This window comes from Oxyura jamaicensis, chromosome Z, assembly GCF_011077185.1.
Source record: "Oxyura jamaicensis isolate SHBP4307 breed ruddy duck chromosome Z, BPBGC_Ojam_1.0, whole genome shotgun sequence".
Taxonomy (NCBI): Eukaryota; Metazoa; Chordata; class Aves; order Anseriformes; family Anatidae; genus Oxyura; species Oxyura jamaicensis.
The window spans coordinates 65,782,165-65,804,278 of NC_048926.1; the positions used below are offsets into that span (position 1 = coordinate 65,782,165).

Consider the following 22,114-nt stretch of genomic DNA (forward strand, 5'->3'; position numbering starts at 1 on the left):
ACTAAAGCTTTTTACTTGGGGAAAAAAAAGGTCCTTTAATAAGTTTTTGATTAGTATTTTTGACTACTTCCTAACAAAATGCAACTTTAAATAAAACTGCGGAGTCCATAACACTTACACATACTGATACCAGTATTGCATACAGCAGTGCAACTTGTACAGATTTAATTTTCATGTTCAAAAGCACAATAATGTTATACAAATAACTTCCCATCTTATGCTGACACTTTATGAACGAATGTTCAGAAAATCACTGAAAAGCTAGTAGCATCAACACAGGACAATTCACAACCTTCAAAGAGCCAAGGTTAGCTGAGATATATCCTTACTGTTTCTGCTATCAGGAGCTATGACACTAAACACTACAGATAATATGAAAAGGTACATAAAAGATCACCTATTAAATAATAAAAAAATGCAAAATACCACAAATAAGACTCTAAATTGATTAAAGAATTAGTAACCTTTAAAAATGATTAAACGCAGGAGTATGTGATCAAGATGGCAACAACTGAACACTGTATTACTCATTTGCTTAAAATCACCTTTAAGTATTAAAGTTCCACTGAAATCAGTTTTTAAGATGAATTACATAGCTCTGGTGATTGAGTCTTTCAAATTTCTCTCAGTAGAGAAGACAGAAGCCAGCTATCATATTAACTGCTAGGGACTTGAAACATTTAAATTATTTGAGAATACTAACTTTAGGAAATAATCCATCTGCTTAATAGAAGCAGTCTATAAAGCTAGCAATTGAACAGGGGGAAAATCCACTTTAAGAGACTTACATTATACATCTCATACAGTATTCCAGGCCCCATGTGGATTTCCTTGTATCATAAATATCAAAACAATCCTTTCTATGGCAGTTTTATCAGTGTGGTCAATCAATCTTACTAAGGACTAAAAGCTACAAATCACCATGTATTCACATCTCTGCTATATAAGTAACTATGTGATCCGTGATCAGGAATTTTTTCCTAGGTTGTGACAGAGCTCCTACTAAAGTTAGTTAGTCTCTTCCTCTTGAAGATGCTACTGCAAAAACAGTGGAAATGCTGCACCACTGTAGGGTCATTCTTATTTTCCTGATGTTCACATACTTAAAGGATAAATTAAGAACCCATTCATGCCATATAGGATAACAACAACACAGTCATCACATTTACTATAAAAAACATCAACCTATTTACTAGAAATGATGAGCAACTGTGCAGTACCTGGTAACATTCAGACTATACCCTAATACTCTGTAAATGAATAGATAGTTAAAACCAACCTAATAATCAAAATACTCATTCTTACCTCTTTCATCTTCAACAGAATGTTTAATCAAAGTGTCAAGAGCCTTGCTATAATCTTCCAAAATCCAGTAAGCCATACTACGCAGAAAAGGATCACAGTAAATGTTTCCTGAGCTCTCCTTTCCAGGAAAGACACTTCCCAAAATTCTCTTCTGGAGTATAGATTTGTAAGTACTAGACACTTCAAACTCTGACTCATAAAGTCTTGATATTACTAGAGCCAACTGAATGTCATTCAATTTTTCAAGGCAGACCTAAATGAAAATAAGTATAGTTAGAAGATCAAACATTCTAATTTTTCTTCTGGTTAAAACAATCAGAAGGCAGGAAATAAGAATACATTCAGACTGAGATACATGTATCAACTCAATAAAAAATTAGCAGAAAGCAGGCTTAATAACTGTGACCAACAATGATATAAAAGAGCTGATTTGTCGTTTCTTCAGTTTAAGTCTGACACATCACTAGATCTTTGAAATCAGCTGGTATCTATGTCTCATTGTCAGTGTGTACGTGCCACATCTTGAAGTTGAATGTTTTAGGTTCAGAAGCTCTACAGAACGTAACACTTCACTACCAAAGAGACATTCCCTCCCAGTTTTTCAAGTCTTATAAGCAGAACCTGGAAATATTTTTATTTTGTGAAATGATTCTAGGAGACAAATCACACCACTGCCAAAGAGCCTTCATTTTCAGACCTGAAACCTCACAATGGAAAACAACGTTTTCTTCGTACATGACAGGACAGAGAAACCAAAAGCAAGTTAGCCCTCCCAATATTATTACAGAGAAATCAGCCATGAACCTAACATCACTAGCCTGAGAGATAAAACAGAATCAAAATGTCTAGATCAAGATCAAGGATTTTTATGCCATTAATACACATGGGGGTGAGAGAGGGAAAGAGCAAACAGACTGAAATCTTCAGGGGTCATACTAATTTAAATTGCTAATTTAAATTGCAAATTTCTCACGCATTTCAGTCACACTCAATACACTGGTAAGTTAGGTAAATGTATCAGTCTTAAACAAAAAAAAGTTCATTATTTTATTACCTCCACTGCATCTTTTAAGTGTCCTGCCAACAAGAAAAATGCCGCAGAATGTTCAAAACGCTGTTTGCCAAGCAAAGAGAAAGCATTCTTTAATGCTGCTTTACGCCACCTGTCCTCAGTGAAGTTGTTTCCAAAAAACTGTGTCATTTTAGTATCTTTTTGGGACCTGTATATTGAACATAATTGACAAAAATATATTTATCATATGTATTTTGTCTCCTGATTTCTTCTGATGTCGGTAGAATTTTACACATTGTCAATAAGAAATGCAGAGGCTGGGAGCACTGGGAGCATAGGAGGCTTTGTTTTTATAAATTAACAAAAACATTAGTAAGTATAAAACTAATAGTATTTTTAGTTAGCTTCATATAAACACAGAAAAACTTATTTTTCCCCCAGGTGATATATTCAAAACAAGTCACATTGCAAACTACTTTTTAGAAAGGTTGCAAAGTTGAACATTATTATGAAACGCCAGTTTGAAAGACAGGCTTAATACAGTCCTTTGAATTTATGGTAAAATTCATAATTAAAGTCCCATTTCTTAAGGATATCCATGTCATTCCAAACAACACAGGCAGTCCACGAGCAGTAAATCAGAATTAAGCAGTGAATGAAATTACAGTAGATTTGAGACTAAAACTTGAAAGCATTGACCTTTAGAAATGACTAAATTACCACATTAAATACAAGAAGCTTATTAACTACCCATTCAAATTCTAAATAAGTTACTAAATTGGATCTCAGTTTCCAATGCTAACATTTGTGTTTCTTTTTAATCACCATCATTCAACATTTTTCCCCAAATTATACCAGACTGTTAAGAAACTCCATTTAAGATACAGGATACCTCCTACCTGTATAGTCCCCAGATCACAGCCTTCTTTTTCATCGCAAGGTAAAAAATGGCTGCATCAAGCGGATCATTGTTACGCTGAAAGGCTGCTTTAGCTACCTGTGAAGACAATTCAACAAGGGGGAAAAAAATACATACACAAGATTTTAAAAGAATCTTTGCTTGGGTTCCTCTTGCTTCTGGTATCCCATGCCCCACACAGTTTAGATGTTCTATTTAACACAGATCCAGAGTGAGAAGATGGATCCTGAGATAGGAACATGTGAAGCTACTACTGCTTCAACACATTGTTATTGTTTCATCACCGAAACCTTTAGGTTGAAACAGACCTTCAAGGTCATCAATTCCAACCATCAACCTGACCTACTACATCTCATCACTAAACCATATTCCTTGGGGCTACATACACACGTCTCCAGTGATGGGAACTCAATCACTTCCATAGGAAGCCCATTCCAATGCCTGACCACCTTCTCTGCAAAGAAATTCTTTGTGATATCCAAACTAAGCCTCCTCTGGCACAACTTGATACTGCTTCTTTGTGTCCTATCACTTGTCACCTGAGAAAGAGACCAACACCCTCCTTACTTCAACCACCTTTCAGGTAGTTGTAGAGACAGATGAGGTCTCTCCCCTCAGCCTCCTCTTCTCCATATTAAACCACCATCCAGACCATTGATAAAAATGTTAAACAAAACTAAGACTGAGCCCTGGGATATGCCACTGGTGACCAGACACCAACTGGAGCAAACTCCTTTCACTAGGGCCCTTTGAGCCCAGCCATCCAGACAGTTCTTCACCTAGTCAATTGTGCACCTGTCCAAGCTATGAGCAGCAAGTTTCTCCAGGAGAATACTGTGGGAAACAGTGTCAAACGCTTTACTATAATGCAGGCAGACAACATCCACAGCCTTTCCCTCATCTGCTAAGTGGGTCATCTTGTCATAGAAAGACTCGATTGTCGATTGTCCCATGCATGCTGGATGATGACATTCAAAATGATCTGCTCCACAGCCTTCCATGGCACCAAGATCAGACTGCCAGGCCTGTTCTGTGTATCCTCCTTTCCTGTCCTTCTTGTAGATTGGTGTCATATTAGTTAATCTTGCACCTCCCTGGACAGCCAGGACTACTGGTAAATTACTGAAAGTGGCCTGGCAAGCATTTTTCCCCAACTCCTTCATCCAAAGGTTCTGAATCACTTGCACTCTCAAACTTGTGAATGTTCAAATGATGTAGGTGGTCACTTACAGTTTCCCCTCTGGATTATAGGACCTTCATCTCACTACAATCTTCAAACACAGGGGGATGAGTTCCCTGGCCTTACTAATAAAGGCAGAGGCAAGAGGCATTTTGCCCATTGAAGTAATCATGAAGTATCTCAGCTTTTTCCTCATCTTTGTCTCTGTTTCCCCTCATATCCAATAAAGGATGGAGATTCTCCTTGTTGTTTCTTTTCTATTAATGTATTTATAAATTCATTTTTGTTGTCTTTTACTCCACTTGCCAACCTGAGTTCTAGTTGGATTTGGCCCTTCTCATTTTCTCCCTACAGAACTTCACAACAGCTCTACAGTTCTCCTGAGTTGCCCGCCCGTTTTTCCAGAGTTCACTTTTTCTTCCTGAGTTCCTGAAGAGGCAATCTATTCAGCCACACTGGTCTTCTCTCCTGCTGGTTCAACCTTCAGCACACTGGGAAAGCCTTTTCCTTCATCTTTAAGATTTCATTCCTGAAGAACGTCCAGCATTCCTGGATTCTTGTTTTTGACTCCTGTCTGAAAGGCAGGTGTGCCTTTCACAACTGCCTCCCAAGGGATTCTGTCAACCAGGTCTCTAGATAGGCCAAAGTCTGCCCTCCAGAAATTCAAGGTAGCAGTTCTGCTAGCCATCTTTTTATTTCACCAAAGGTCAAAAACTGTATCATTTCATTACCACTATGCCCTCATAGAATGGGTTGGGTTCGTAGGGACCTTAAAGATCATCTAGTTCTAACCCCTCCCCCCCAACCATGGGCAGGGACATCTTTTGCTGTATCAAGTTAGCCTGAAGCCCCATCCAACCTGCCCTTGAACACTTCTGTGGCATCCACCACTTCTTTGGGCAACCTGGTCCAGTACCTCACCACCCTCAGAATAAAGAATTTCTTTCTAATATCTGATCTAAACCTACCCTCTTTTACTTTAATGTTCTTACCCTCATCCTATCACTATAGTTCTCAATAAATAATCCTTTACCACCTTACCTGTAGTCTGCCTTTAAGTACTGGAAGGCTGCTATAAGATCTACCTGTAGAGCCTTCTCTTCTCCAGACCAAACCACCCCAAATCTCTCAGCCTTACTACATAGCAGAGGCGCAACAGCCCTTTCAGCATCTTTGTGGCCCTCCTCTCAAGCTGCTTGAACAGTTTGATGTCTTTCTTATGCTGGAGGCCACTTTACCTGTTCGCAAACAACAGGTCAAGTGGGGCACCTTTCTTAGGTGGCTCACTCACAACTTGTGTCAGGCAACTATCCTCCACATACTCCAGGAATCTCCCAGACTGTTTCCTCTTTGCTGTACTTTATTTCCACTTGGCATCTGGGAAGCTGAAGTCCCCCGTGAGAACAAGGGCTAGCGATTGTGAGACTTTGGGTTGTTTATAGAGTATTTTTTTTATCTATTTCTTCATCCTGGTTCAGTGGTCCATAAAATATTCCCACCATAATATCTGCCTCACTGGCCTTTCCCCTTACTCTTACCCATACACATTCAACCATCACCCAGCTCCATGCAGACAAAGCAATCCTAAACATACATAGCTATCTCACCTCCTCTCTTTCCCTGCCCATCCTTCCTGAAACGTATGTAATCATCTATCACAGCACTCCAGCCATGCAAGCTGTCCCACCATGTCTCACTTAGCCCTGTGACTTAACTATACCATTTAGCTAACGGTCTTCCAGTTCTAAAAGCTTTTTGGCAGATCAAATGGGAATGCCTACACTTGAAATCAGTTACTGAAATCAAAACAAAATTAACTTATTAGTTGCTTTGCTAATCAAAGGACAGATGGAGACTTGAAAAACAGGCTGGGACCAGTCACAACAGAAGAAAAGTTTACAGGAGATTATTTTTGGAAGTTGAAAAGGAAAAAGGGGTAAGTAGAAGTAAGAATAGTCCAAGACCCATGTAAGATAACCTTAAACGCAGGCTCAGGAAACTTCAATTTTCTTTTAACAGTAAGGCAGGTAATTTTCACAAAGTGATGATTAATTGCTGAAGAATGAACAATAGAAGTAGAGACATGCATTTTACCACTTTGTGCTTTGTAGTCAAATTATCTTGTGCATGTCAATTTCTAGCTCAACACACTTGGCTCTTCCAAGAACTTAAAGCAACTGATAGTGAGGTTAGGCTTATTGCTGCATCTGTGACAATTCAAATACAGATTTTTTAAAAATAAGGAAAAGCAATAGAAGGCTTAGTTACCATGGAAATGTATCAGTTTGCAAGACAGATGTACAATAACTTTATTGGCCTAACCTCTAATAGGTTTCTAATGAGAATCTTTCCCTGTAACTTGTTTTCTTACCTAGGAGGGGCCCTTGCTATAAAAAAAAAAACTAGCTCAACATGTATATTGAGCATCCACCATGAGCACTGTACACTACACCTTCAAAATGTAGATTCTAAAAGCCCAAGATGTACTTCACACTGAATTTGAAACCTAAACTAAGAAAAAAACACATTAAATACAGAATTGCACATTCATACAATAAACCATATTCAGAACAAATACAGCAAGAAGCATTCAGTAATCCTGAACATATTTAAAATTTCAAACCATATAACCAGAAGGTAAATATCAGAGAACAGATATTTGAGAAGAAATTTTGCAATTTTGTTTTAGAAGACTGTGTTTACCTTTTCTATGCATTTCCGCAGGCTATGGATATTTCGAACCCACCATCCTATACCCATAGCTCTGAGTTCTGACCATGTTGGATCTCCTTTCTGCATTGCAGGGAGCATGCTCAGTAGCTCTTCTTCTGCTACTGAATGGAATGCCCAGGCAAAATGACTAGTAGATAAGCCTAGATAACCAAGCATTAAAAAAAAAATCAGTAATAAAGTAATCCATAATATACATTCAAAGAGGTAGGTGTTAAGAAGAGATAAAAAGGCTAAATTGTTCATTTTGGACTTCTAAGTGCATTAATGAAGAAACAGCAAAAATTTAAGTATATTTATATAATAAATATTATAGAAAGTTTATACAGATGAAAGCAATTTTTCAACTTGTAAACTGCTTAGATAGTTTGCAAAGAATGGTTATTGACTGATGTTCAAATTATAATGGGTGGCATTAAGATTAGCCATGACACAAAGCGCAACATATTGTTTAAACTTTTCAAAGTTTTCATTATTTTGATTTGGATTGAAAAAAAGTAGAGATTACAGCAGCAGAAAACAGATTTGAGAACAGAGATACAAAAGAACACTCAAAGACACAAGCCATGGCATAAGGAAGACAGGAATTGCTAATCAACATAAAAGGTAGTTATGGATTACTGCAACACCAGGGTTGACCACAGGTGACTGCATTGCACAGAGACACATTCAACTGCACCTCTACAGGCACTTCTAACTCTCATAAGTTTCTGAATTCAGTAGAAGTGATGCATCTCAGCTAAAAGGGTACTAGGAGAGACCTAACTCAGCAGTAATGTACTTTGGCAGTCCTAGCAAGGTCCAAGCTTGTATACAGCTGAAGAATAACAAGCCATGATACTGAAAATGTAATCATCTGTTATGAAGACTAATAAAAGGGTGAAGAAATAATCACAATCACCCCTTTAAATTTGGTTAACTCCTAATCAAATCTGATTTTGTAATATCTGCTTGGAACTAGTGAAAACTACACCTAAGAAAACGTTATTTGAAACAGTTCATTGGATAATTACACTAGGTGTATGAAAAAGCATTCAGTGACTTAATATATATATATTTTTTTCAAAAAAAGTACTAAAAACCGAAGACAATAAGTACTCTGTATTTTCTACTTTGTTATTTCTGCAGAAGGTTATTGGAACAACATGGAACTAGAAGTACAGAAGAACCTGTTCTCTTGAGGAAATAGAAGAAAGTTAAAACTACAAACCTTTTGTAGTTAGAAAAAAAAAAACACCCCAGTTTTAACACCTGCATCTAGAGTAAAGCAGACATCTTCCAGTCTGGCATGCATTTGGATTGAACAACAGTGGTGTTTGTTTGTTTTTAAGAACAACAAAATTAACTTGATTCTGAACAGACATGTCAATAACATACAATCCTATAAGGCTACTTCATTTAGTAACATTCACCCCCCTCTAAGAAAACATGTCAATTACCTTGGTGAAGAAGTTGAGCTCGATGTACAGGAGGAAGTGAAGTTGTTAGAAATGTGTGAAGCCGAACAGCCAATAAAAATTTTAAACCACACTCATCAAGAGTTTCTCCACCTGCAATTAAATGTTTTGGTATGTAATTCAGAGAAGCTGTTAAAAATAGTCTCTTAACATAAAAAATACCTTAGTTCTACAGCTATTGATGCTTTAAATTCATAAATATATTAGCATAATCCTTAACAATTCCCTTAATATATGAGGAAAATCTCAAATATAAAAAGTTGTGAAGTTAATGTAGACAGACTGATGAAATATCACTGCCGTTAACAGTTAGCAATACCAAATTTCATTTTATGAAGTCAGAAAGTTGAGTTAAACAGTAAATATTGTGATGGCACAGTAAATCATAGACAAGCTTTAAAAGTAGCATTCCAAAGTAACAGAGAGAAGTTCCAAAAAGGGTTACAAAACAATAATATATAGAATTTTGAATGGACAGCTTACCCTGATTTCTGTCTCTGCTTTCCCCAATGTCAGTACTGGTGGTAGCAATTGTATCTGCCAAGGCCATTAGTGACATTTGCTCCATCCTAGTCAGACCTGGCAAACTTGAATGAAGCAAGTGACAAGAAAGAACTTGAGCATGCTCTGGTCCAAAGTAAGTTGGGCTATATTGAGAAAGATCAATGACTTTTGGTTTTGCACTGTCTTCATCTGCATCAAATGTTACAAGTTCATCTGTGCTTATAACAGAATTTTGAAAGAGATCTTCATAATTGTCATTGGACATATCTTTCTTATTTTGACTCTTTTGATTATTTGACTTCTCTGAACAAGAATGAGATGAATCATCATCTGCAGCAAGCAGAGCATACAAGGGCAATGGTGGAACAGAGTCTATTTCAATATAGTCTGTACTCTCAGTTTTGCTGAATGTTTTGGGGTCTCGTGCAGTACTTCCACTAGCACTGATGGTCAGAGATCTGAGTCTTCTGTCATGATTAGGTTCAGATTCATTTATAGCAACAACTTCTCCAGCAATGCACTTCACCAGATGGGACAGAATGGCTTTTGCTCTACGTACTTTACCAAGATCCATGAGTTCTAACAGTTGATGTGGATGGTACTGAGGTAAAGTGGGAGATAACGTATGAGCTGCTTCAAAAAGACCAGAGTCTTCCATTTCAGCAGACAGATCAAAGGCAGATCTTTTCCCACTAAGTTTTTGTGCAAGGCTGGTCATAGATCTGGTCAAAGTTCTCTTTGGTGCAGGCAGACCCGAGGCAGCTGATTGGCTTTGTTTCATTGAGCTAGTTATACATGGCATACTTCCACTGTAGGAATCTGTACTAATTAGTTCCTGCTTGGCTGGAGGCTGCCACTGAGAATAGACATGCATTTCACAATCCATTCCAACTACCAGAATGCCATCACGTACCCATGACAAGGAGACTGGAAAAGGAGGTGACCCCTCTACAGAGGAAACCAAGTCAACAGAACGCAGTAGAACAAACCTAGAAAGAGCTGTAGCCTTTGTCGTAGTACTGCCACTATGGGAGATTGCTACAGTCTCTGTACCATTTTGTTCTTGCATTTTCCCAGACAGCTGGCCAAACATAAAAAGTTTTGATCCAATTCCTACTGTCAGGATATGTGAACCATCCTCCCTAGACATCCAATCTAAGTGTACCAAGTGCTTAGTGCTGGGCATCACATTCCCACCATAAGAGAAAGAAACTTCTTGTCTGTTATATGCCACTAAATTACTATCAATACTAATACCAGGGTCTAACATTGTGCCTATCTCATCTAAATGAAGAGTCTGCTCTAGTATCCAGGAAGAACCCCCTGTAGATTCACATTCAAAAATGCTAACATGCATTATAAAGTCTTGAGAAAGGTGACTATTTTTAGGTGTTACCTGCTTGTATGCTACAGCTAATCGGTTTGTGTGTGCACAACTAACTTCAGCTGGCCTTCCTGGAACAGTAATAGCACTACTGCTAAGAAGTCCATCCTCAATCAGTAAGGGCCATTCTTCCCAAATGTATGTAGCATCACTCTGTATATTATATTCTGTCACAGACAAAGCTGATGATTCAGTGGTCACCCTGCATCTCCAGAACCGAACTTTTCCATCTGAGCATGAAGTAGCCAGCAGATAAGGTGCACGACAAACAGGATATATGGAAGAGGAACTCAGATGTCCTAAAAATTAAATATTTTTTATTAGGGTAAATCATAAAAAGTAAGCCAAAAGTAAAGCCCTTTTTGTTCCATTATCATTTTATTATTCTAAAACAGACAAAAGAAATTAGTACTTCCTCATAAAAAGGGTGGTTCCCAGAGCTTTACAAGATTAAAAAAAAATCCTGTGAAATTATTTTACTATTAGTCTCCGTTTCATTCTCTAGAAAGGAGTTAAATTGCATGATTTAAATCTGAATATTAATATCTCTAGGTGCCAGTTTTGGATTGTATGGGAAAGACATTGTCTGATATACTTCTATCATCTCACACACAAACACTTCTCTTTCAGAAATCTAAAAATCTTTTCAAAATATTTTTGAGAGGCTTCTGATAGAAACCTTAAATTTTAAGTGTACATCCCACCAAAAAATAATGAATAATTTTAAAGCTTTTTTTTTTTTCTACAATTCCTTTTATTTTCAGAATCTGGGTTTAAATAAATGTTACGCCTTTCATAAAAAAGGTTATTTTGGTATTAGTTCCAAGATCCGTATTAAAAAGTCAGGGGAGCAAGTTTTAGCAAACCATTTAGATCTACCTACATGTATTTCAATTTTAAGAACAAACACCAAACTATTCATTTCTATTTTAAGCTGAACTCAGAAATGCAAGGATTCCACACTTTATTCTGAAAATAAGAAATAGAAAAAATAAAAATCACAAACCTGCTGAGGGCTTAACACTTATTATCTCCACTCCTTCTGGCAAATTCAACTCTTGACTATACACCATTTTTGAAGAGAGAGTAAGCCAGCTGGTGCTCTGAAGGTTTGCTCTACAGGCTTGATACTTTTGATTGAAAGGTGACTGGATCTTCTCTGGATCTGGTGAAGAATACAGTTCTTCTGTTTGTTTTGTTACTTCAGGTGTATCTGAGTCTACCTTTTCACCTGAAAATGTTTGCACTGTTAGTTAAAAAAAATCAGTAATTTCTTTTAACTAGAGTCTATCAGTCATTCATAAGTTCCAAGAAGACAGATAAAATGTTAAGAATTGTAATTTCCTTTCAATGACTAGTGTTCCCAAATTCAGATGTAAAGACAAATTTTAGCACACCTCAAATTAAACACTCCATAAATCTAGAAGTGCTTAGAACTTTTTAGACAAGAAACTCTTAACTCAATCTCAAACTCAAACAAGAAACTCTTAACACAATCAAACTAACCAGAGGCAGCAAAAATGCAAAAGGAAGAGGTAAGTGTGTGGGTTTCCATGGAAATTTATGCTTCATGAGGCACAGAATATCTGCTGCAAGAGAAAATTAAATGAAGACCTCCATGTCTTACCTCATAAATTGGGGGAAAGTATTTTTTCAGAAAAGTTTTGTCAAAATTCACTTAAAACATGATCTCAAAGATTATGTCATACGAATACTTCATTGCTTTTTTAAAAAAAACCTTTTTAATAAAACCCAACAGTGTAAGTTTGAATTTGAAACTTTTTTTTAAAAAAAAAAACACCTTCCCAATAATGGCCTCACCATATAAGTAGATTAGAAAATTTGAATCTTTAGTTATCTGAACAATTTATTAACTGCAATAATAAAGTGACTGAAAATTCTTCCTGTGAAGGCAACAGTGAGATAAATAACAATTTGGTTTAAACCGAAGAAATGTGCATTATGACAGGTTTGTCCAGTATGCGATGAATGTTGGATTTTTGTTCCCTTATAATCTTTGTTTACTTAGTTTTATAATTTGTGTGGTAGTTCTGTAGTCTGAAAGAACCAAGAGATTTCAGAACTTCAGATTTTTTTCAGAATTGTAATCGTAATCTCTAATGTTTAGGTACTTCAGTCTATAGCCCAATATAACTTATCTATAAATTCTAAAACTGTAGAACAAATTTCTTAGAAGCAAAGCATCTGACCTGTTAGACTCTATTAAAACCAACAAAGTACATTTGCCCTTTGAATACACAAAACTAACTGTTAGACTCTATTAAAACCAGACAAATACATTTGTCCTTCAAATATACAAAACTAACTTAGGGCTCAGAATTAATTCAAAAGCTTCAGCATTCTGAAAATTAAGAAGTGATCAAGAAAGAATGGGTTGTGATGAAAGATTCTAACAGAATTGTAGATTCTTTACAAAAAGCTGAAATGCCATTTAAAATATGCTGAATACCAGATACATTCGCAAGTCTTTTTTTTTTTTTTTTTTTTTTAAATCTAACCTACACAGAAATTGGCTTACCTACTGAGACAGGAATTGACTTCAAGTGTAAGTGCCACATATGTAGTAATGAACGGTTTTGAGTATACTCTATTACTATTAAGTAGAATTTTTCAGAGAATCCATTCTGCTGGTTTCCTGATGAAAATCAGAACAGAAATACTTTACACATTATTCAACTGCAAGTAGGACTAAACGTGCCAGCTAGCAAGTAATCATAGTAAACTACTGTCAGCTAATACTCAAATACAATAGTCTGACTATATCCAACCTAACTATACTAGTTTTATCAGTATTTTATAAAAACCAATAGCCCCTGCAATTATTACAGGCACACACATTAGTAACAGTCACTGTCTTATTTTAGAGAGGTTAAAATATTTGTCATGTTTAAAGCTAAATACCAGAATGTGCACTCGGCTCTATCTACTCATCTTTAATGGGTTGCTGCTCTCTTAACACTTTCTAAGAGGTATCTCTTGCTGGCCACTCTAAGAGTTGAGACAGTGAACTAGACAGAGATTTGGCCTGACCCAGTACAGCTGTTACATTTAATGTACAAAAACTACACACATTACATCTACAGAAGCAATTACATGTCAACAGTTGGTAAAGTCACAGCTTGGTCTGATGAATAGGTTCATCCAACACAATCCAGCCAAGAGTGATTATATAATCTAGAACACGCAAGAGAAAAAGGGATTCTTCCTAAGAAACTATTTGCTGTACTTCTACCCATTAAGAAAAGAAGGCATGAATTGTTATCAGTAACAGCCCATTTCTGGAGGGTGCACCCAGACATTCTCCCTCCCACTGAAGTAAACTTATTAGGACCAAGCAAGAATGGTTAATTTAGTGATACAACCATGTATAATCTTTTCTCCAGGATTCCCCCAACCCTTCTTTACAATTGCATTTTTAGGCATGCATCTACATAAAACATGATCAAGGATAAACTACATTTGCGCTGTGGGTCTCACATAGGGCTGCTTATGGTACTGTTTTTTTTTAAGAAAACATATGAGCTAAATACTTACATGCTTAACTAAAAAGGAAAGAGCAAAGGCTTAAAACTGATGTGCTTTTAAGTATTAGATAGTTTAAAATGAGAACATATGTCAATGGCACACTTCTAATTCACAGTATTAAAGGGCACATTTAGTCAAATTTCTTTTACGGCAGAAGTCTATATAGATTTCCAGAATGCACACCCAAGATTGAAGAGCTTCCATGCAAATGCATGACAAATTTATGCTTTAGCACAACACTTCTTTTTCCTCTACTCTGTTTTTAATTTCCAACATCCCATTTGTATATTTTGACCACTACCGAGAGTTAGGACAGATTATCTCCATTACTCCACGTCTCTCTTGAGCAGAAACAGCTAATTCAGAAGCAAGCACTGTATATACAGTTCAGATCATTTTTCTTGGTCTCCCTTGACTTCTACAAAAAATAATGTCATGTACCAAGTTATTACACATTTTCATACTGTTCCTTATTTTTCCTTCCTTTTATTTAGCATTTCCATTACCACTACAGATGACTTGGTATCACAGGCTGTAATTTTATTTTGACCCCCTTTTTTTTTTTTTCCAAATCATTACATTGGGACTGAACAAAACCACACTGAGCTGCTTAAATGTCAAAACTACTGACCAACTCCACCAACAAAAACTGATAATTTTATTTCAAGGCAATTCAGAGCTACCTTAAGACCCATAGAATGATAATCTCTAAAACCACAGCTATGCAATATCTATACACCATTCACAGCATTGTATTTAAGTTGTCTTTTTTTGGGGAGGGTTGCTTGTTTGGCATGTCATTTATCATAGAAGTAGTATGTAAACAACCTTCAAGAAAGGATGCAGGTAAGTTTGCTGTAGGGTATACTATATCATATCCATCACACAGGCTCTACATTTCAAACACTTTCCCCTCCTCTAAGGACAACATCAGCCACAAAATGTTTAACAAACTACCCTGTCTAAAATTTGGTTGAGTACTACCCTCCAGAAAAGTGAAACACCCATGACTTTCATTAGACTAGAATTTCTTCTTCAGCGTACAAAGACCTTAAAAGAAAGATGCAAAAACCTATAAAAGTTCTGTGGAATACACATACAATATTTGTCTTCAATATTTTATGAAAAAATAGTTCTTTACCTGAGTCTGCTAAATTGTTTTTCTTTTCAGGTACCTCTTTCTCCTGGTTATTTAAAATGAAGTCTTCTTGAAAAACATGGAACAACTGTGTTTTTCTGCCATGCTAAGAAAGTAAAAGATATAAACAAGTAGTGAACATCAGAGTGCACTGCTTAAGATTTCTCTCTAACATGCGAGCTTTTGAGTTGATTGCTAAGTTGCACACAACAAAAAAGGTTTATCAATAAGATACACCTTCATTACTCATGTTTTCTTCATTTCCAGGTACTATGAAACCAAAAGCAAGTGTATGTCAGAATCAATCTTTAAACATTCAATTTTACTTGAAAGACAGCTAGAGGTGTAGCCTTTATTGTTAACACTTTTTAAGCAAGGTGATTATGGTATAAAATGAGTACAGATAAAGGTCTTACAAGCTCTGTGATAGCATCCAGTTCAATGATGCATCCTGGTCGAGCAGTAGATTGCTGACTTATGATATTAAAAACTTCACCAACATATTTCTGTTAAAAAAAAAGAGATGCTTCTTTTGTCCATTTCTGCAACACAGACTGCTGAATAGATACAACATCTAAGCAAATGTTACACAAAAGCATTAAAAATACTCCAGCTGCAAGTTACCAGGAATACTAAAACGTTCCTAGTTTTATGGAGAGCCACTTTATTTTTGATTTAAAAAAATGGCAAGAACTTGCAAAGCCATCTGGAAAGCCATCATCCAGAAAGCCCCACATACAGCAGTTTACCATTCATTCACTAAACAGAAACGTCTCAACTGCAGTATGCCTACAATGCTAAGAAGCTTTATTGTATGTTTTTACAAGCAGATTTGAACTATCATAATCTGCAGAATTCTTGACAGCTAGCTTAGTTTCTAATAAGTCTAACTATTATTACTAAATGAAGTTCCAAGCTTCAAACACTAGAGACAGCTTTCACTTACAGAAATTTCTGGATTGGAAAGCTCACACAGAAGTTTTTTAGCATCTATTACAGCTTGATATAATCTCAAATGCTGTCCATCACTAGCCACAAAGCAGGCACTTGGAGAATTACAGTATGCACCTGAAAAATATAAATGCACAAAGTACTCAAATTTAAACACCAACTGGCTCCCTTATTTAAGGAGAAGAAATTTAAAATTTGTGAAAGAAATACGGAATGAGAAATATTCTGTCTTGTTAATTTCTGTTCACAGGCAAGAACTACAAAGTGTTGCTTAGCAACCAAACCAGAGAATACAAAAGGAAATCAGAATTTGGTTTGCAAACTAGAGCAAAATCTACCTCTGCTTTTAAGCGTTCATGACATTCTATAATCAAAAGTCCACATTAGCATCTAACAGCTTGACTTTATTAGCTCGTAAAATATCAAATATAAAAGGCAGCATTCTCCCCCCTCAAAGCAATTCTTTAAACAAGAATACACAATTACAAAATATAAGCAGCTTGGAAATATGTGAAATAAGGGATCCATGCTTAACTCTATTTTTCAATCTATTCATATATACATATATCTACATTGCCTACTTAATAGCATTATTTGCCTATATTACTTTTATTCTAGAATACTTCACAGATCAGGAAACTGAACTCACCTAGGCAGTAACTGGGTATAAGAGTGGGCAGCCATGCAACATTAGAAAAAGCTGAAACATGGAGAGAATTGATCCGAGCAAGTTCAGACACTCCACCAGAAAAGGACAATGGCCCAACAGGATCAACTCTCCAAAGAATAAGTTCACTGTAAACTGCATTGGGATCCTGGGATGTTATACTTGCATTGCCTCTACTCTGAAGTCTTAATGGTGACTCCTGAGACTTTAAAGAATCATTTGCTTGTTTTGCATTCTCAACATCTGGTGAACTTAGAGCATTGTGATGTGAGGTTGTAAGGAGCAGTGGTAATACTGAATGGCAAGCCAAGTCATTAAGATGAAAACGGTGACCACAGTATCTGGATTTGTGTGAAATACTGAGTACAGTTGAAAAAGCAGATTCTTCAGCAAAACTCACTAGCCATTGGTTCAAAGATCCATCTGCATGTTTGGAGATCATCATAACATTGGGTGTGAATATACTTAGTTTTAAACTGTTGGTTGATTTGCTATGTCCAGAAGAGATAAGCATAGATGATGATCGTGTAAGGCCAAGAGGCTTTTGTTTGCCTTGTTGAATAGCCAAGTCAACATTTTTGGTACATGCATACATCACTATACTTCTGCAAAGAGAGCTTGCATCACCCGTTGGGAATGCAACAGGAATCCGGGAGACAAATGACACCTGGGAGTTTAAAAAAGAAGGTATTTTAAGAAAGTATTTAAAAATTTTAAGAGCAAGTGTTAATGTTCTTTTCTCAACATACTTTTCTGTACACAAAAGTGCATAATCCAGAAAATGCAAAGTACCTGCACCTGTCGAAACATGCCAGGCTGGTATTCATCTAGCCAGTCCACATGCCATACCAGCAATGAACCATCCATAGGATGTATACTGAATAGCATATCAGCATTTTTACTCCATTCAGAAAGCAGAACTTCAATTTCATGGTCAACAATAGCAGAAGATAAAGGAACAAGATTTGATGCTGAAGTAGTTTTCTCATCACCCATTTCCTTCTTCTCTTGGTTTCCTTTTTGTTCATCTCCATTTTCATCAACTTCTAGAACACAAAAATATGTTTAAAAGCTAATTATTAACAAGCAAGATCATTCAAGCATTGAAGCACATTTCAACCTTTTTCTAAATCATTCATTCAAGCACAAATTTAAAATAATGAAAGTTTTAACCAGAAGTTCTTTAGTGGACCACTAATAAACTGAATTAGCTTAGTTTGCACTTGAATTTGAAATATCTATATTTTTTAAAGAATCACAGACTATCCTAGTTGAAAGGAATCCACAGGGATTATCGAGTCCAATTTCTGGGTTCCCAAAGAACCACCCCCAAAATAGCAGACTGTGTCTGGGAACGTTGTCTACATGCTTCTTGAACTCTGGCAGGCTTGGTGCTCTGACTACTTTCCTGGGGAGCCTGTTTCAGTGCCCAACCACCCTCTCAGCGGTTTCCTGAGATCCAGTCTGAACCTCCCCTGTTGCAGCTTCAAGCCGTTCCCTTGGGTCCTACTGTTGGTGACCAGAGAGATCAGTGCCTGTCCCTCCGCTCTCCCTTGTGAGGAAGTTGTAGACCACAGTGAGGCCTCCCCTCAGTCTCCTCTTCTCCAGGCTGAACATGCCAACTGACCTCAGATTGTCCTCATACATCTTTCCCTCTAGACCCTTTCCCATCTTTGTTGCCTTCCTCTGGACACTCCCTAACAGTTTTGTATCTTTCTTATACAGTGGTGCCCAAAACTGCACACAGTGCTCAAAGTGAGGCTGCACCAGTGCAGAGCAAAGCGGGACAATCCCTTCCCTTCACTAGCTAGCAGTGCTGTGCCTGATGCACCCCAGTATATGGTTGGCCCTCCTGGCCACCAAGGCACACTGCTGACTCATGTTCAGATTGCTGTTGATCAAAACCCCCAGATCCCTTTCTTTGGGGGAATGCTTGCCAGCATCTCAGCCCCCAGTCTGTATGTTTAACTAGGGTTGCCTCTTCCCAGGTGCAGAATCTGCCGCTTGCTCTTCTTAAACTTCACACTGTTGGTGATTGCCCCAGCTCTCTAATTCGTCCAGATCTCTCTGCAAGGCCTCACCACCCTTGACAGAATCAACAGGTTCACACAATTTGGTATCATCTGCAAACTTGCTCAGAAAATCTTCCAGTTCTTCATCCAAATCATTTATGAAAACATTGAGGAGGACTGGTCCTAAAATGGAGCCCTGGGGAAGCCCTCTGTGACAGGTCATCAGCCTGATGTAAGCCCGTTTACAAGAACCCTCTGGGCCCCATCAGCCAATTGCTCATGCATTATATTATGCTTTTATCTAACTGTATTCTGGTCACTTTGTCCAGAAGGATATTTAAGAGACAGCGTCAAAAGCTATACTGAAATCCAGAAGGATTACACTGACTGGCTTTCTTTGGTCAACTAGCCAGGTGATCTTGTCATAAAAGGAAATTAAGTTTGTTAGACATGACCTTCCGCTAGTGAACCCATGTTGGCTCTGACCAATGACTGCATTGTCCTTTAGGTGTTTTTCACTAAGTTCCAGAATAATCTTTTCCATAATTTTACCAGACACTGAAGTGAGACTTTCCCCATTTAATGTATGTTTTTGTACACGTAGGCAGAACAAAAGCAGTCATCTCCCAACCATGTCTAACATTATGTAGTATAAAGCTGTTTAAATTAGCTATACCTTAACACTGAAAACAAGAAAGCTTAGCTCTACGATTATTTCAGGTTCCATAAGCATGTCAAAACAATACACTTTTAGTTTTCAGCGTAAGTTACTCAAAATAGCTGGAAAAAGCAAACACAATTTGTAGATACACATTTTTTAAGAACCACTTAGGTACTTCCACTGGAAGGGAAGGAAATTCACAGAAATAATACTGCAGTCTGCTTCCTTACATTCTAAATTGCCTCTCACTCAAGATGAAAGAACACATTACTTTGTAAAATGAAAACCATTTGTCTATGATAAGACTTTTACCTTCTTCTGATCTGCCGTCCATCTGATTAGATTCCTCTGTATTTGTCTCAGGAGAATGATGTTCAAAATTCTTTTTAAGTTGCTGCAAAAATACTTCCATAGATAAGGTAAAATGGAGTTCTTTATTGTTTAGCCAGTGCACAACAAAAGGTCCACTTTTTTCTTCACTTTCACCAAGACTCAGAGATGTGATAGATGGGAGTAGAGGAATATCTACCAGAAAAAAATATTAACAGCTTTATTCAAAACCAAGTAATTTGGGAAAAAAAAAATTCTAGACACTATGTTCAAGCTGAAAAGCCACGAGGAAAAAAATACACTCTGGAATAAGCAAATAAATGTATTGCCGCTAGTCATTCCTTTCACCAACATCATCTACCTTCAGTATTACATTGTTTTGTTGCTATCAACAGGAAGTGTTGTATGGGAAGGCTCTTCATTATGCTTACAAGACCATAGTATGGCACTGGGTATCAAGTTTAGGTGGTAAGGTTTTAGCAGCAGGAATACAGCAGGGGTGGCCTCTGTGGGCAGAGCCTAGCAGCTGCCCCATGTCAGAGCAGAGACAGCTCCAGCTGCTCCAGAAGGGACCCATCCCTGGCCAGAGCTGACCCAGGTCAGTGCAGCAGGAGGGCAGAAGGTGCTCCAGACACGAAGCACAAGTTCCCCTGTGGCCCCTGGTGGAACAGGCTGTCCCCCTGCAGCCCATGGGTCCCACATGGAGCAGATCTCCACGCTGCAGCCCATGGAGGAGCCCCCGCTGGAGCAGGTGGATGTGGCCTGGAGGAGGCTGCGGCCCATGGAGAGCCCCTGCAGGAGAAGGACCCGGGCCAGAGCTGCAGCCTGCGCAGAGGAGCCCCCGCAGGAGCAGGGGGCCTGGGGGGAGCTGCTGCCCGTGGGGGACCCGTGCTAGAGCAGTTTGCTCCTGGGGGATGGATGGAGCCCATGGGACAGAGCCATGTGGGAGCAGTTCTTGACAGGAACTGAAGCCCGTGGGAAGGACCCTTATTGGATCAGTTTGGGAAGGACAGCATGACATGGGGGGGACCCCGCACTGGAGCAGGGGAAGAGAGTAAAGATGAAGTAGCAGCAGAGACACAGCATTATGGACTGACCACAGACCCCATTCCCTATCCCCCTGCACTGCTTGGAGGTGGGACATAGAAGAGGGTGGATGGGGTCAGAAAGGAGTTTTTAGTTTGTTTTTAGTTCTCACAGGTCTAGTCTACTACCAATAGGCAATAAATTATATTAATCTCCCTATTCTGAGTCTGTTTTGCCCATGACAGTAATTAGTGGTCTCCTTGTCCTTAGTCCTTATCATAATGGGCTACATTGTAGCCACTCTGGGCTACATTTCCATAATGTAACACTGTGCATATACTTTAATTTTCCTTATTCTTTGCTGTCATAGTTCAGAAAATAAAGCAAATAATTTGAGGATGATGTCCCAGTGTATATTCCAGAACCAAGGCTGCAGCAGTATCAAGGATCACGTACAACAGGCTTACACTGGCGAGAACTAACAGGGTGACCAAGAAACATATGCTGTAAGGCTATTGCATAAAGCTAGGATTTCTGATTCCTACAGATTCCTTTATTATTTTACATTGCAACATGATGCCACCCAGTGTGCCACGTGGCTGTGAAAAATAAATCGGTAATCTCAAAGTAAATAAAAGAAGCAAGCATCAGACTGCTGCAAAGTTACATCATCTGAACCTAGTGTCAAGAAAGCAGCTGTCATTTCTTCAAATGGGTCATACAGCAATATGCTAAAAGCTCAACCCACATTTGATTTCCACCTAGAAGCCTCCATAGACATTCTGCTTCTGATCTCTATTTATGCACTGGTACTTAAATTCTATACCCCAGGAGACAAAATATTTTTATTCCAATGCTGTTTTTATACTAGTGTTGTCTCTGAATTATTTACACTGCAGTCTAGCCTAAGAAAATAACAGAGCACACAAAGAGAAGAAATAACCAGCATGACTACCTACAATTTTATAGTGGGGAGAGGGGATGAAGAGAGTATTAGAGAAATATGGTCCATCTGCCTAAAAAAGCAATTTTTGACAGTCACAAAAATAGGGTAGTATATTTGGCAAAAGCAGAACTTGGAAGAAATAAATCGACTTCTTATAGGACAAAGCTACAGCAAACATGAATGAGAAGGTGGACAGGAAAGATGATTTCTCACATTAGAATACAAATCAAATCTATGCACTTTTAGTGTGTAACACAAAATCTCTAAAGAAATCACATTTTTTTTCCCCATCAATTCTCCTACCTCAAAGCTTCAGTTATTCTATTCTGGAAAACAGAAACTTTTA

General features: G+C 37.8%; 1 protein-coding gene across 7 annotated transcripts in view; it reads right to left on the bottom strand.

Moving 5' to 3' along the window:
• The window catches only part of DMXL1 (Dmx like 1), an 88,218-nt gene that overhangs the window by 35,943 nt on the left and 30,161 nt on the right, over positions 1-22,114 (bottom strand). For 6 of the 7 annotated variants that reach the window (XM_035309311.1, XM_035309309.1, XM_035309305.1 and 3 more), the window contains exons 10-23: positions 19,779-19,991; positions 17,586-17,839; positions 16,776-17,460; positions 16,122-16,243; positions 15,592-15,681; positions 15,179-15,281; positions 13,031-13,147; positions 11,498-11,722; positions 9,087-10,790; positions 8,586-8,696; positions 7,120-7,289; positions 3,217-3,314; positions 2,360-2,525; positions 1,306-1,558 (exon numbers count right to left, since the gene is read on the bottom strand). In XM_035309311.1, coding sequence (XP_035165202.1) covers positions 1,306-1,558; positions 2,360-2,525; positions 3,217-3,314; positions 7,120-7,289; positions 8,586-8,696; positions 9,087-10,790; positions 11,498-11,722; positions 13,031-13,147; positions 15,179-15,281; positions 15,592-15,681; positions 16,122-16,243; positions 16,776-17,460; positions 17,586-17,839; positions 19,779-19,991 — 4,311 coding nt within the window. The remainder of the gene's footprint in view (positions 1-1,305; positions 1,559-2,359; positions 2,526-3,216; positions 3,315-7,119; positions 7,290-8,585; positions 8,697-9,086; positions 10,791-11,497; positions 11,723-13,030; positions 13,148-15,178; positions 15,282-15,591; positions 15,682-16,121; positions 16,244-16,775; positions 17,461-17,585; positions 17,840-19,778; positions 19,992-22,114) is intronic. The other variant, XM_035309307.1, reaches the window with a different exon arrangement.